Below are 17,678 nucleotides of genomic sequence, written 5' to 3' on the forward strand. Positions count from 1 at the left end.
TCCTCTGCCTTGAGTCTCAGATTGCGCAAGTTCAAACTCAGCTCGGTTGTTACGTAACTAGCCGTTTCGTCACATTCAGTTTGAATTTTCCCGCCCACCACCCCACTCCCACCCACCAGGGAGCTAGAGAGAGCACAGAGCAGTCAGTCACTTCGCTGATACCCTCTATGCTGTTATCATGTCTCACTGAAATAACAGCAATTTGGATATTATGGATTATACTCCCGCCTACTTTTAAAAACAAAGTTTTAACGCGTGGTTATTGGACTTTCATGGATCATTCACACATCTGAAACAGACTGGATTCGATTTGCGATCGTTGTATCAACACAAAAGGTAAGAAGTCACGTTATATTTTGCATGTTGTCATCTTCTGTCACAAAATACTACATTTATGATGCTAGAGCATCTGTATCTCAAAACAGAGATCATACATTGATGCTAATCCCGTAAATTATACCTTTTAAATGTATAGTGATGTTAAAATTGGTTGTAAACAGTAGGCTATATAGATATTTTTGCAGGCTAGATAGTTTACAGCATGGTTTCGAAAGGTAAAAAAATATTTAACGGCTTTATTTTACAATTCTACAAGAACTAAGTAATAGTGCTTTGCCAAACTAAAAGTTTTTTGCCAAACTAACCGAGACCAGGCATTACCGACCCGGCTTTTCTGACGAGGCTATCCCCCGAGCCTCTTATAACTTTACGGTCCCGACCTCCCGCTACACTCTAAAACAACAAACGGTGCTATATAGCACCAAAACTGTTGATTTGAATCGTAACCATAGAAGAACCGTTTTTAGTGCCTTATAGCACCGGTGAAGCACCGGTGAAGAACCGGTCAAGCACCTGTGTAGAACCATATAGGTGCCATATAGCACCACTATAGCACCACATTTGGTTCTACATAGCACTATATGGTTCTACACAGGTGCTTCACTGGTGCTTCACTGGTGCTATATGGCACTAAAAATGGTTCTTCTATGATTACGAGCAAAGAACCACTTTTGGTGCTATATAGCACCATTTGTTTTTAGAGTGTAGCTTCTAGCAATTAGCACGCGGTCCACAGGCAGTATACATCCCCGCCGGGTCTTAATTTCTGTAATTTGCGAAAATAATGCGTTTGAAAATGTTTTATAACGGGAATATGTTAGCATTGTCCAGGGAAAACGAGTTTATTGTTGAAAATGCTACATCACAACACTCTAAAAAACAAACGGTGCTATATAGCACCAAAACAGTTGCTTTGGATCGTAACGATAGAAGAACCATTTTTAGTGCCATATAGCACCGGTGAAGAACCAGTGAAGCACCAGTGAAGCACCAGTGAAGCACCAGTGAAGCACCTGTGTAGAACCATATAGTGCTATGTAGAACCATATGTGGTGCTATATGGCCCCTATATGGTTCTACACTGGTGCTTCACTGGTGCTTCACTGGTGCTTCACTGGTGCTTCACTGGTGCTTCACCGGTGCTATATGGCACTAAATGGTTCTTCTATCGTTACGATCCAAAGCAATTGTTTTGGTGCTATATAGCACCGTTTGTTTTTTTAGAGTGTATGCACGCGCACATGACGTTAGTAGTGGGGCGTGATCAAAGGAGCAGCAGCTCATAAATATGTAATGACCAGCTCAAAACGGCACAATCTGAAATGCCCTGAAACAGAGGCTCCTAGAGATGGGTAACAATCTTTTCCTACAAGCTATTTCGAGCAAACAACTTTTGAAACATGCTTTATGGAACTAATACACCTATTTAACTTGTGGAAAAGCAGTCATAAGATGGGCACTTTAAGCATAACTTTTCATTTGTTCTCCATTTAATCTTTTGATGTCTTGGAGAAATAAATGAGATATTAAAAAGATGGGACTTAAGTGTCCAAACTTGAGGACATTTGCATGTGTAAATGAATGTGTGAATGACACATGCACATAAATCACCCACAAATATACAAAATATGTTCAAAGAAATGATACAGATTTAAGATCAATTTTGTATGTATCTGTCATATTTTTCACACAGCAGGCGGTGGTGGTTTCCATCTCTCTCTCTCTCTCTCTCTCTCTCTCTCTCTCTATCTGAGGGAGTACACTAGGGAGAACAGAGCAGGTGCAGAGATGAGAGATGGCTTCAGCTGTCTAAGCACGCCGTGCTCCAGTGTACTAACTGTCTATTCTCTGTCTCTGCCACATACAGCCACTAATTTCCCCAAAGACACATCACCAATCAAAAGAATGCATTCTACTCCAAATATCCAGTCCATGTGCACATAGTTTAAGTGACAAATGCTTCATTACATACATCATACAACAATAGGGTGATTTCTCTGAAAGGTGCGGCAGGTTATGACAAAAACCTAGTTGACTTTAAACATAAATAAAAGCTATGAGGACGTGCTGACATTGTTGCCCTCTGGGAGTGCACAAGTGATTTTAGTGGAGTGGAACGGCACAACTGACACAGACCAAATCTATAAATTACTCCATGTTAGCGTCATACCACAAACGCCACTTTGATCTCAGAGGTATTATTGACCAGAACGCTGCACTGCATGTCCGGCATTATGCGTTAGATGAACAGAAATAGCATGGTGCCGGTCAGAGGAAGGTCAAAGTTAGAGAGTCTGAAATATGTCAAGAGGGATTTGATATTGTAGAAACTATTTTGTTTAATTTATCAAAATTAGTATAGCTTTGAATGTAAATAAAAGTAGGATTTTAATTGGAGACGTTTGTTTTAATAATTTCATTTATGTCCATCTTATAGACTATTTGATCAATACAGTAAAACATTATTTATTTTGGTTAAATATAATTTCGATTATGTTCAAGGAATTTAAAAGGTATGTGTTCCTGTAACACACAGTAGATATGCATCGGTCATGGGTTTGATCCCCGGGGAACACACAAAGAAAGTATGTCCCACTGAAAAAAAGTGTACACAAATGCATAAATGTATATTTGGGTGATTCTCACGAAAACTTGGTTTTAAACATGTCAAGCATGAAAATGTAAAAATTGCTTAAATTTACTTTTTTCCCACCAGACATTGAAAAACAAAGTCTGGAGTAAATGGGAACATTAATTTAAAAACTTTTACTTATCATTTAACACTTTTTGTAACATAATTTAAAAAAATTAGTCCTAAAAAATCTCATTACCGCAACAGTCAGAAAACATCAACACTGACATATTTTCAAAATGACATGACAAATCTGAAAGAACATAATTTAGAGATTCTGCACATGCATTTAAAATCAAAGTATTATGCTTCTATTAATTAAATTAACATTTAATAAGCATATGTTGCGGTAATGATAATCAAAATGTCGTGTAAGCATTCTGACAAGACAATATTCCAAATTAACTGTAAAAAATGATCTTACCTGGTAGCCATCTTGAAGTAACTGGTCCATGTGCTTGGTCACTCAAAATCAAACTCTATTAAAATTCTGTATGTGTGCTTAAACTGTTCTCAAAAAGTGTTGCGGAGGATGAGAAAATCAGGCATGGACACATCATTTTCCTAATTTTTCTTCATTATTATTATACATGAATATTCAGTAAATATTTTTTCTGTCATCTAAAGTAGTCTAGCAAAACATCCACTTCTTTTTTTTCTTTATATTTTTGTGTTAATTTGATTAAATTACAACATAACGCATGTTCAAACACAGCCGGACACATTGCGGTAATGAGAATTTCAGCAGAAAATGAGATAAAAATTTACAATTATAAATTCTTATGTTGAAATCACACATTGTGCAAGGTAGAACACAGTATTTTGTTAATTCTGATGCTTTTTAATGTTACTATTACACATTTTAAAGCTAAAATCATTAGTGCCGTGGTGTTTCAATGGTTTCGTGAGAATCACCCATTTGCAGATAAACTTATCAAAATGTGATCTCATATAGACACATATATAGGACCGGAGAAATGCCACACATTTTGAATTTGTATATATTTCTGTGTACGTCCACAAGTGTGTGTAAGGTGTTCACCTTAGGGCTCTAACTAGGTGGCGAAGTACCCTGGGGTATGTGTGTGTGTGTATGTGTGTGTGTGTGTATGTGTGATTCTGGCAGCTGTGTGGGTGATCCTCCAGCCATGTACAAAATCTTCCTGGCCCGACCCACAGGGGCAGACTGGGATTCCAGACCGCTTTCTGTGCACCGGGGCCACAGATCTATTCTCAGCAAACTCTCTCATCCCCGTCCAACAGGCTTCATCCACAAAATCCACTATCTTTTGGCAAGAGACGCCAGCTCTCTTTTTTCAGGAAAAAGCACCTGACGGCCTGCAAGCGTCAGTTTAGACCTTGACCTTTGAACACGTACGAATCAATGTCACTTGAGTGGCACACAGAGAGAGAGGAAGTGATGTCATTTACGAAGAAAAAAAAGTTGAAAGCTGTTACAAATAAGATGGTCTTTTAAGTATCTGTAGGTGTGTGTTTCAGATGTTCTGTGGGTAGCATAAAGTACAGATGTTTGCCAACTGGCCGTTACAGTAGTGACTCTCTTAGTGTGAGCTTAGTTTGCCAGTGGTGCCACGAGTCAGATGCAAGTGCAGTAACGTTCAGAACATCATCGTTAATGGACGACAAAAGCAGTAAAAATTTCCACTCACTACCATCCAACTCCAAACATTTCTAGGTTGCCAAACCCAGCTACTGTGACCGTGCCAATGTTCTGCATTGGGATTTGAATAACTCGGGCTATATTATAGTGGAATCAAAATGAAATCATTCAGTTCTGAGAAAACCAAAGCCAAACAGACCCTTCCACGGTTGTTTTCGCAGTGCGTTTAATTTGAAAATATGGGATTTTGAATATTTTTTCAATTATTTCGGTTTGCTCTCCAAACCCACAGTCAGCCACAAAACACATAAATGTGGAAGGTCATGACAACTTATAGGTGCATGTGAGTCTTAAGCAGGTCTCAGAGGAGATTTTGTGGTTATAATAATAATCTCTGGTCTTATAAACAGAGACAAGCTGGTGATAACCAAAGAACATGTTAAACAATGAGTTGGAAACACTTGCCCCCGATTAACAGACCCTGTAAATAAGCTTACGCAATTCTGTAGGGAGGAATGAGATGCCAGACCTCTCAATTAACATGTAGTGGAAATCTAGATTTATCCCTTAACAAACACAGACACATCCCAAAACATTATGGGTATATATATCGTAAAGCCAAACTCAGATGTACAGTCCAAAAATGACTGTCAACCTCTCTGATTTAATGCAATATTAATGCATCTACAAAGCATTGAAATGCTGGAGGCAGGTAAACTGCCTGTGTGAATACGGACGCCTCATTAAAACAAGTCTGGAAAAGTCTGGCAAGTTAGTAGCTTTGTCAGCACTTTAGTTCAGTCTGCTCTGAAAAATAGACAGACTGTAAGAAAAATACAGCGAAGCATCCACGTCTGTATATTTCTTTTGGAGGTTTATAGTTTGAGCCTCGTCTAAACTCCTGCTGTGAGTTCATCCTGACAGCTTCTTTCCTAAACACACAGCTGCTCTGCCTCTATGAATTCATGACCCGTTTGGCAAAATAATAGTTTTCAGAAATCTAAATAGTTAGGTCATGACAAATGCAAAGGGTCACGTTTCATTTACATATTTACTTGTCATTTTCATTCATTACTAAATTGTTGTGCTTTAGAAAGTATTTTGTTATTAAAGGACTTCATTATTCAGCAGAAAGTATTATTTGAGCACTTGAGAAGTTGTGAACTTCTGATTGTGCAAGTTCTGTATACATATCTTCATCAGATCAATAATGGATATATAAAAATACAATAAATCAATATGTCACAAATTCTGTTAAGAGTTTATACCATTTCTAAAATTCTAGGCTTCAAGGAACAATAAAGTATTACGAACTACACACAGTCTCTAGTATACACTCACCTAAAGGATTATTAGGAACACCTGTTCAATTTCTCATTAAAGCAATTATTTAATCAACTAATCACATGGCAGTTGCTTCAATGCATTTGGGGGTGTGGTCCTGGTCAAGACAATCTCCTGAACTCAAAACTGAATGTCGGAATGGGAAAGAAAGGTGATTACAATCTGCTCAGTTACTGGGATTTTCACGCACAAACATTTCTATTCCAAAGAAGGGTGTGAAAAGAAAAAACATTCAGTATGCGGCAGTCCTGTGGGCGAAAATGCCTTGTTGATGCTAGAGGTCAGAGGAGAATGGGCCGACTGATTCAAGCTGATAGAAAAGCAACTTTGACTGAAATAACCACTCGTTACATCCGAGGTATGCAGCAAAGCATTTGTGAAGCCACAACACGCACAACCTTGAGGCGGATGAGCTACAACAGCAGAAGACCCCACTGGGTACCACTCATCTTCACTACAAATAGGAAAAAGAGGCTACAATTTGCACGGGCTCACCAAAATTGGACAAGTGAAGACTAGAAAAATTTTGCCTGGTCTGATGATTCTCGATTTCTGTTGAGACATTCAGATGGTAGAATCAGAATTTGGCGTAAACAGAATGAGAACATGGATCCATCATGCCTTGCAGGCTGGTGGTGTAATGGTGTGGGGGATGTTTTCTTGGCACACTTTAGGCCCCTTAGTGCCAATTGGGGATCGTTTAAATGCCATGGCCTACCTGAGCATTGTTTCTGACTATGTTCATCCCTTTATGACCACCATGTACCCATCCTCTGATGGCTATTTCCAGCAGGAAAATGCACCATGTCACAAAGCTCGAATCATTTCAAATTGTTTTCTTGAACATGACAATGAGTTCACTGTACTAAAATGGCCCCCACAGTCAGCAGATCTTAACCCAATAGAGCATCTTTAGGATGTGGTGGAATGGGAGCTTCTTGCCCTGGATGTGCATCCCACAAATCTCCATCAACTGCAAGATGCTATCCTATCAATATGGGCCAGCCCAACATTTCTAAAGAATGCTTTCAGCACCTTGTTGAGTCAATGCCATGTAGAATTAAGGCAGTTCTGAATGCGAAAGGGGGGGTCAAACACAGTATTAGTATGGTGTTCCTAATAATCCTTTAGGTAAGTGAATTATAGTTGACCCAACAATTTATTTGACCATCTAATTGATTTCATAACCATTACACTACACCAGAGGTCTTCAACATTTTTCAGGCCAGGACCCCTTAATAGACAGAGAGGAGGACCAAAGACCCCCAGTACAGGTGAAAAAAGGTTCTTCATAAAAACGTATGAAAGCAATGCTTCTTTAAAGAACCTTTGACTAAATGGTTCGTTGTGAAGCCAAAAGGGTTCTTCTGTGGCATCGCTGTGAATAACCTTTCAAGCAGCTTTATTTTTAAGAGTGCAGATCATATGAACTTCTAGTGTGATGTACTCCTCAGTGCAGCTTCTGACAGTGTTCAAACACTAGTTTAATTGTAGTTAAACATTGCTTTAATTTGTGGCTGTGAGCCAAAGAAAAAGCAGCCTGAACTCCAGTAGACCGGGACAGAGGGCAGAGAGTGCCATGAGAATCCTCATACATGTGATTTTTAATAATGTTGTTAAATCAGAGTTTTTTTTAAAGGCTAAGATCATTACTTGGATATGGAAGACTGGTTCAAAGCCAGAGTTAAAGACAAACCAAGAGCGTTTTTCACAGAAAATAACGTCAGGCTGAAGTGTCTCACTGGTGAGGAATTCCTTTAAAAGTTTCTCCTGGGAAGGAAATGTTGATTATAGACGAAAAGCAAAAACTCTACATGACCTCATTATAAATGTATCTGACTATATGAGCATCTCGTGCCGAGTGTTGAAAAATCAGCTATACAGTATGAATTTTATTAACATTTTGTAATAATTACTTTACTAAATGACCACCAGGAATACTTTTTTATATAGCATTGTGTTTCAGCAAAGCAAAGGTCATGGCTTCGATTACCAGGGAACACGCATCCTAATAAAACACATATCTTAAGTCAAGATTAAAGTGTCTGCTAACTGCATAAATGTCCCAGTCCAGATGGAATATGCTGACTATTTAATATTTTCTCAGCCTGTAAATCAGCAGAATACTGCACAATACTTCAAATGTGCCCCTGTTGCTCATTTGGTAAAGCTTTGTGTAGTGATGCACAGATCAAGTATTTGATCCCAAGGGAACACACATACTGACAAAATGCACTGTAAGTCACTTTGGGTGAAAGCATTTGCCAGAAAAATAAATAAAAACATGTATTTGTAGCTGAGAGTACTGTACTGATCTATCAATATAGCCAAAATATTTTATAAACAACCACCCAAGAGTCCACAATGTATTCAATATTATAAATATAGAGTATAGATGCGCCTATAAATTTTTCCATCGATACCAATAGCCGATTATTCTGGCTGATATATGCCAATACCAATGTCGATAGTTTGGTGGTTATATTAACTTGCATTAACTTAATTCTGAAGATTGAATAACATTCAGAAAATGTATTCATGTAATGACCATTAATATTAAACATTAAACTAATAATGTTTCTTTACATTTTCTATAAACGGTTTTAGCAGTAACAACATAAACAAGCGGCTTTTGTGGTCAACGCGTAACTTTCGATAAACTCCGCTAAGAATAAATAGCAACAAAGTCCTTTTAAAGTAGTTTATATTATATAACAAGCAAAATAAACAACACATAGATTACCTAGGAAACCAAAACATTTGTTATTTTCGACGAGGTATTTGTTTAAGAGTTCCGTTTCAGCAACTAGTCAGACCATTAAACAAACAGAAACTGGAAATAAAGTTCGAAACAGACGCGTAATCGCGCCACCGCATATGTGACCGATGAAACTATACACAGAGCTCAAATTCATTGCAGTTTCCTGTGCTCTTTTGACTGACAGGATATCGACCATGACTATCGGGAGTGTTTTAAACTATCGTCCGAAAAATTTTAAAGCATAACTAAACCCCTGCTCAGAGCCTGACTCCACCCACTGGCAATATTTGAAAAATGCAAGAAAAATGGGCAGATCCCAACGGAGATAGAGGGGACGAAATAAGCTCATACCAAGTGTGTGGTGAGATCGTAACAAGTGTGTGGTGAGCTTGAACCTGCTTACATCATGAGGTATTTTTTGGACCCAACATCCAATAGGAAAATTCAACTGCAGTAGCCACCGTTCAACCTGAAGAGGGCAGCACTCAGACGTTTTTACACCATATATTGTAGTATTGAAACACTTTCTCTCCAAATGTCAAAAAACTTACTAAAATCAATGAACAGCACTAATAAAGCATCATTCTTACAGACCATTAACTAAAAAAGTTGGTTTAGGGTTTAGTTACTCTTTAATATATCGGTGCATCTCTGATGATGAGAGTTTAAAAATGTTATGAGATGATTTCTGGAGAATCAGATTCAGTGTTGGCCTGTACAGTACATCTCATTTCTGCAGATCTCGGGCATAAAGATGCACTATACATGAGAATTCACCTCATACATTTCTATTTCTGGTCCCACTGGTTTTCTTATTTATATAATTAATGTATCCCCTTGCCCTTTCCTTAGACGTTTCCCACATTAACAAATGACCAGTGCTGTCAGTTCTGAACTAAAAGGCATTCTAGGAAAGTGGCCTGGTTCCAGACAGAAAGCACAAGATGGAAGGTTGCTCTTTTCCTTAATTTACATCATTAATCATGGACTTAAAAAAGCAATAAGAATGATATTGAAGACATAATGTCAAGAGCAAAACCTTTGTGGACTCATTGTTTTGGTTAAGATCCCTAGAACAGTAGCTGGATCGCTAAGACCAAAGCTGGATCTTGCACCTTAATCACTGTATTTCTGATCCTACCAGTCTTTAAAAAGCCAGTAGCTCTGCTGTGGGGCTGAAAGGGATTCAGGTAGGATGACGCTGGCTGAATTCCCAAACATTGTCTATGTGGCATTTTGGAGCAGGTTGATGGCAATGATCCCCGTCATACTTTGGGGGCTTCCCTGTGCTTTGGCTGAAGTAAACACAGCAACCATACAGGCTAATAATAAAGCTCAAGAGCCACAGGCCGATCCAGTTTCTCAGAAAAGGGATCTATCTCACTGTCACCTACGCACATAATAACCCCACACAACCCAGGGTCATAATCACCATTGCAAACACTTGAGTGCACAGACATGCTGAAACACACACCTTATATATTTTACAGACAAATATAAACCTGTCGGTAACACTTACGATAGGCTGTATTTGTTAGTTCATGTTAGCTAATGCGTTTACTTATGCTAACAATGAGCAATATAGTTTTTAAGCATTTCGTAATCTTAGTTAATGACAATTGTTCATGTTAGTACATAGTATAGTACATTAACTAATGTGAACAGTTTGAACTTCTGATCTTAAAATCAATTAGTATGTATTAGTATAGATTAATACATTTTGTAGAAGTATTGTTTATTATTAGTTCATATTAGCTAATGCGTTAAAGGTGCACTGTGTAACTTTTAGGAAGATGACAGAAATGCAATATAATAAACATAACTACATTATCAATGATGTCTAAAGACCATACATAATGAAATGTATTGCTTTTATTACCTTAGAATAAGCCGTTTTTATCTCCATACACCCAGGTCCCTTACATGAAAGTCGGCGTCATGTTTCTACAGTAGCCCTAAATGTAGCCCAGTAGCCCCCATAAACTGTTCAACAAAGCGTGTTTTGTTCCTACGTTGTCTCAAACGAAGACATGTTTGTCCTGTGGTGGCTACCATATGCGTTTTAAAATTGAGGGGGTTGCAATATCACAATCTCACCACTAGATGCCGCTAAAATTTACACACAGCACCTTTAACAAATACAATCTTATTGTAAAGTGTTACCTACCAACAGTGGCGGCCGGTGACTTCTTTTTTTGAGGGCGCACGATGAGAAGTTCGTCACAACATGTGTGTAGCCTATCATGTGTGTGGTTCGTAATTTCAAGATATGTGTTCGGCGCGTCGAGTTAATCTATGTGCATCACGTGTCTTGTCAAAATAAGTGCCTGCTGCAGACACGTCTAAGGGGTTTATGATAAAAGTAACACTCGCGTTTGCAAGATACTCGCATAATCTCATGCGTAATCAGAGTTTACTTTTAAGGGAATGACTTTTGTGTATTTTGGGAATGTGAGCATCTCTTTTATCATAAATGATTTTGACCTGTGTGCAGCAGGCACTTATTTTGACAAAACACCTGATGCACATGGTTCACATGACGCAACAAACGCATATTTTGAAAACGCGAGCAACACACACGACACTCCGAACACATATTTGAATCTGCGCCCCTCGGAAGAGCAGTCACGAGCCGCCGCTGATAAACATACACTGCTAGAAAAAATGCCCCACCTGTCACTGGGTGGTACCCATTAAAGGAGAAATCAAAATGATTACCTTCTATAATACTAGTCTTAGTGATATGATGAGGTGTGATATACTGAATGCCCCTTGACTCTCCCTGTTTCACCTCTTGTCTCAGTCATTGTCACTGCCAGCCTGACACGCTGACAGGAATGAATCATGTTTCAAAGCAAGTGATATTTTTGGTGAATCAGGGTTGTGAATCACTTCTTAGGCTGATTGTGTGACTGACCAAGAAATCTGAGTAAACAATCATCTCTGTTCTTCGCCAAACTTAAGAAACCCCAACATCTTGACATCAGTGTGCCACCAAGAAGCATGGGTCGGGTCGCTTAACTGTCAAAGTTTGAAACGCCATCAGGTTGTGTACTACAGTAAAATAGCCAGTAGAGAAGACAGTACGTATGTGTGTGTGCGCACACACTTTTGAACAGATTACACACCGTAATGAAACTCTACTGCAGAGACACCTGCTGGGCTTTGTGTGTGACAGTTTCTAAGAACTGAGAGCAAACTCATGTCGCGCTTCTTTGCTTCTGTCAGACGGGTGGGCAAAACAGTTTTATGAATGTGTCTGCAAGTGACTGTGCCAAGTGTCTTTTATCATATAAAACAATATCTTTTCAACAGATCCTGCTGTATCATTTCTAGCCCGGTATTTGACCGACGTTTGTGTGTTTAATGGGAAAAAAATGCAAATGCTTTTGTGTGAGAGATTTGACTTTTAAACTTCAAACATCTGCCTCACTCGGCTTGCATCTCTTTGTGCCCCGCCGTGACACATCCCCCTGCAGAGGCGATGATGGGTCGTCCCCTCTCTGGGGCATTAATTGGGAGATGAGGCATGCTGGTGCCAGATTCAAAATATACACAGAAAGATAGGAAGAGAGAAAATGAGATAGAGAGAGGGAGAAAATGTATGACATGGGGAACAGTAAAAACATATGCATTAAAAAGCCACTGAAGATGACAGAAAGGGCTTAGAAAGAAATGTTCCTAAAAGTTTCTTTGAAATGAAGTGCAAATACAAAATAAATAAAAAATCTAATTCCACAAATGAATTTAATGATGCAATTCATCCTTTCAATACTTAAAATCTTTTAAAAGGGACATTTCATAAGACTTTTTAAAGATGTTAACCCTTTAACTGGCGCAGCCCTTTTTGAGTGGGGGGTTGGTGAAAAGGTGATATACACCTTTAAATTAATATAACTCTGGCATTTTTTTTTTGGTTTAGAAGCCTAATTTTGGTTTTAATTTTGGTAATTTTTGGTTTTTAAGAAGACACTTCAACATTTTTTAGGGAAGTGTCTGGAGGCGAAAATATTTTTTTTAAAGCAGTTTACATTTATTTGTAATAAATAAAAATGCTATATAGTATAATTTTTAATACATAAAATTGTCAAAAAACTGAGGTTTGTGCTGGTTTGCTTTGAGGTTTGCTGCATACTTGTGTCACAAATGAATAAATTACAGTTACTGCATTATTATTACTGCTAAAAGGTTTTGAAATATGAAAACTACATTCTTAGACCTTTCCAACAATATAGAAATAAACGTAGGTGTCCCACTCACGGGACAGTGCCAATTAACGGTTAAAATAAAACTTTGGTGTCCCCAGAGTACGTATGTGAAGTTTTAGCTCAAAATATCATATAGATAATTTATTATAGCATGTTAAAATTGCCACTTTGTACGTGTGAGAAAAAATGTGCCGTTTTTGGGTGGGTTCTTTAAAATGCAAATGAGCTGATCTCTGCACTAAATAGGAGTGCAGTGGCTAAAATTATGCTTTTCCAACTTAAAGTTTCACTTTAATTTTAAAATTTTAAGTTGAAAAAAGTAAAATTTTTAGATGTTACCAATTGAAATAATTTTTTAAAGGGGACATTTCACAAGACTTTTTAAAAATGTAAAATAAATCTTTGGTGTCTCCAGAGAACGTATGTTAAGTTTTAGCTCATCATACCATATAGATAATTTATTATAGCATGTTAAAATTGCCACTTTGTAGGTTGTGAGCAAAAATGTGCCGTTTTGGGTGTGTCCTTTTAAATGAGTTGATATCTACATGGCAGTGTCGTGGTTAAGGGGCGGTATTATCCCCTTCTGACATCACAAGGGGAGCCAAATTTCAATAACCTATTTTTCACATGCTTGCAGAGAATAGTTTACCAAAACTAAGTTACTGGGTTGTTCTTTTTCACATTTTCTAGGTTGATACAAGCACTGGGGACCCAATTATAGCACTTAAACATGAAAAAAATCTGATTTTCAGGATATGTCAGACAATTTTAAGACATTCCGAAAGCAAACCATGGCATTACTATAGTGGCCAAACAAAACACATAACCATGTTTGGCATGCCTGTAGCTATAGGAGCAATTGAGTAAACACTACACAAAAGCTGTAATCAAAGAATAAATTTACACTGATAACACAAACGCTAGTAAACACCAACATTCGTAGTTTGCTGTTGGGATTAAAAAGACGTTTGCAGGTGTTTGTAGGCGTTTATTAGATAAGAATAAATTAGCATTTCGCTAACTGGCTAAGAGAGCCAAACAGCGTCATCCTTTCTTTACATCCTTGCAACAACATAAAAGCAGCCCAAGATGACCTCACCCCCATTGTTGCATGGTGTGTGTACATTTTGGGGTTCGTGATGTCACTTACCCAGGAAGAAGCTCACTGTAGTCCATACAGCCATTTGTTTGTAGCTTATGAGAAGCAATTTCTGTTAAAGGAATAGTCTACTCATTTTCAATATTAAAATATGTTATTACCTTAACTAAGAATTGTTGATACATCCCTCTATCATCTGTGTGCGTGCACGTAAGCGCTGGAGCGCGCTGCGACGCTGCGACGCTTCGATGGCATTTGGCTTGGCCCCATTCATTCGATGGTGCCATTTAGAGATAAAGTTAGAAGTGACCAAGCACATCAACGTTTTTCCTATTTAAGACGAGTAGTTATACGAGCAAGTTTGGTGGTACAAAATAAAACGTAGCGCTTTTCTAAGCGGATTTAAAAGAGGAGCTACATTTTGTGGCGTAATAGCACTTTTGGGAGTACTTCGACTCGGCGCAGTAACACCCTCCCTCTCCCATTATGAGAGTGAGAAGGGGAGCGGACTTTTCAGGCGAGTCGAAGTACTCCCAAAAGTGCTATTACGCCATAAAATATAGTTCCTCTTTTAAATCCACTTAGAAAAGCGCTACGTTTTATTTTGTACCACCAAACTTGCTCGTATAACTACTTGTCTTAAATAGGAAAAACTTTGATGTGTTTGGTCACTTCTAACTTTATCTCTAAATGGTAGCATTGAATGAATGGGGCTAAGCTAAATGCTATCGAAGCGTCGCAGCGCGCTCCAGCGCTTACGTGCACGCACACAGATGATAGAGGGATGTATCAACAATTCTTAGTTAAGGCGATAACATATTTTAATATTGAAAATGAGTAGACTATTCCTTTAAAGAAATATCTCCCTTTGTATTGAACTTTGAGCGTTGTGACTTTGCAGATGTTGTTTATACTCAAACAGCAACATTACACACAAAAAGTGAAATCATAACCAAGGACCCCTTTAAATACCCGAGACTCGAACAAGGGATGTTTTGTTTATACAGACAAACAACAAACAAACAAACAAACGTTTAATTTCTCACCTTTATATGACAGGTGCACCCGGGGTGTAGTGCGGGTGTTGCCATGACAACCCCATACACACAAACTCATGATGAGAAGCAGGGTTTGCATCACGGTTATCATAATGACAGCAGTCAACCCACTGAGATCTGTAAGTGTGAGAGAAACAGAGACGAAGCTGTGATAACACATCATAAAACCACAAGAACTGTTTTTAAATCATTTTGATTTTCAAGTTTTAATGTGTTTTCATAAATCAGCATACAGCACATAAAAGGATGTTTCAGTCCTATAATACAGACTTGTCTTGTTAGCACAGGAGCACCCACCCTGAAAAGCCTTGACCTAAATTAGGGTCTGTTCACAGGTCACTGACAATCACAAAGGTCCTGACCTTCAGCAGAGAGGCTCCAGCGAAAAGAAACAAAAGCACTAAAGGTGGCCTGTTTGCTTTTTAATATTTGACTACTGAAATGTTTCCACACACTAACACAGGGTTGTAAGTTTCTTTTAACAAAAAAAGCATTTAGGGCCATCCACGGTGAGGGCTATAAACAAGCAAGCGTGGAGGTATTTAAACATAGCAACTCTGATTATTTTGGTCCAGTTTTGTTTCCTTAAGCTTTTTCCCTTGTGTTATCTCCCCCATTCCATTTGTATTTTAAAAAAGATAAATATTTGGACTATTTGCCTTTTTATACCAAAATAGAGTGTTAGATTGTGTGGGAGAGGGCAGTAAGTCTTTCAGCGGTAGAGAAATGCGCCCAAAGGAGATTAGAGAAGTATGTAGTCAGAGAGCAATGGTTTCTTAAATAGGCCTGCCAAATCCTCACAGCTACAGCAAATCCATGTCACACTGTCGTACTTTAAATCATAAACTCTTAGCCTCAGCCGACAGGGGTCTGAAAGTGACTTTGTACCTCCATATCTGTAGAAAATCGTCTTGTTTTGAGGCATTAAATATGGTGGGCCATTTCAGTGCGTGCTGCGCTCACAGATTTACATACTTAATGAGGGATAACGTAACAACAATGCATACAAATGAATGCGAGTTTAATAATCAAAATGTTCATGTGTTTGACAAGGACACTAATCCTAGAACAATGCTGCTTTATATGTATGGAATGCCAATGACAAGGCAGCATAACTTTAACTTAATATAGCCGTTCAGTCGTGATGCCAATTTATAAGACATCTTGGAAGGTTAATTGGCCGCGGGTTCCCTCTGGAACTTATAATGGGGTTTAGAAGAGTGTTTTTTGATTTATGGAGTAAATTAAGGCCTGTAGTTAATATTGCTTTGAAGAAATTTTTACTGTTTTGCTCTGCAACAACATTACACTCGATTGTACAACAATGTAAATTTTAAAGCGGTTGCGTGGTTGAAAATTTAAAACTGCTAACACATTGCTAGATTTACTCTACAGCTAGGCTGTTTCAACCCACCATGTCAGAAAAAGGTTTAAAACTGAACTTTTTTTTGTCAATGGGGTGGCACCCTAATGTTTTGTTTGGTACCTTAGGGTATACAAAACATAATGCAATGTACAGTTAAAGGAAAACGCCACAGTTTTTCAGTATTTTACTATGTTCTCACCTCAAAAGAATTAATACATGTAAATACTTTTTCAATGCATACACTTAAACTTTGTACAGCGCAACGTGAATGTGTTAGCATTTAGCCTAGCCCCATTCATTCCTTAGGATCCAAACAGGGATGAATTTAGAAGCCACCAAACACTTCCATGTTTTCCCTATTAAAAGATTGTTACATAAGTAGGTACACGAGTAAGTATGGTGGCGCAAAATAAAACGTAGCAATTTTTTAAGCGGATAAAAAATGAGAACTATATTGTATGGCGGAAGAGCACTTAGTTTCCAGCACTTCGACAACGGCGTGCAGTAACATCATCACTCTTGACTACTCCCTCTCTCACTCAAACTTCCGTCAATATTACTGTACCGGAGATCGAAGTGATGCAAACTAAGGGGCCGTGCACACCAAAACTTTTAAATGCGGTTGAAAATGTCTTGAGGACGCCAAATGCCAGCTGTTTCTTCAGCTGAGCGCTTTGGTAGCTGTGAGCCGGTTGGTTGCTGTGGTAATGTCCCGCCCCTCCTCCACTGTGATTGGACGGCCTTGTGAGAACTGACATTGACGAGCGGAGCTTTTCACCCAAAGTTGAATATTTTTCAACTCTCGGCGCTCAGCGCTGACGCGGAAAAACCGCAGAGCACCGGTTTTCAGCGCGGAAGAAAACCGCTAGCTGCTGGCCGCAGAGCTTCCATTGGAAACAATTGAAAACATACGTGGGCCGCGGGCGTAAAAGCCTTGGTGTGCACGCCCCCCCCCCCCCCCCAAGTGCTCTTCCGCCATACAATATAGTTCTCATTTTTTATCTGCTTAAAAAAACGGCACGTTTTATTTTGTGCCACTATACTTACTCATGTAATTACTCATGTAAAAGTCTTTAAATAAGGAAAACATGGAAGTGTTTGGTGGCTTCTAAATTCATCCCTGTTTGGATCCTAAGGAATGAATGGGGCTAGGCTAAATGCTAACACATTCACGACGCGGTGTACAATGATTAAGTGTACGCATTGGAAAAAAGAGGTATGTATTAATTCGTCTAAGTTAAGGTAAG

At 38.6% G+C, this 17,678-nt stretch overlaps 1 protein-coding gene across 2 annotated transcripts in view; it reads right to left on the reverse strand.

The window, feature by feature from the left end:
* The window catches only part of sema3gb (sema domain, immunoglobulin domain (Ig), short basic domain, secreted, (semaphorin) 3Gb), a 48,684-nt gene that overhangs the window by 14,904 nt on the left and 16,102 nt on the right, over window positions 1-17,678 (reverse strand). For both annotated transcript variants that reach the window (XM_055168481.2, XM_055168480.2), the window contains exon 2: window positions 15,054-15,182. In XM_055168481.2, the coding sequence (XP_055024456.2) occupies window positions 15,054-15,156 (103 nt within the window). In that variant the 5' untranslated portion in view covers window positions 15,157-15,182. The remainder of the gene's footprint in view (window positions 1-15,053; window positions 15,183-17,678) is intronic.

The sequence above is a fragment of the Misgurnus anguillicaudatus genome, chromosome 5 (assembly GCF_027580225.2).
Source record: "Misgurnus anguillicaudatus chromosome 5, ASM2758022v2, whole genome shotgun sequence".
In the NCBI taxonomy this organism is placed as follows: domain Eukaryota; kingdom Metazoa; phylum Chordata; class Actinopteri; order Cypriniformes; family Cobitidae; genus Misgurnus; species Misgurnus anguillicaudatus.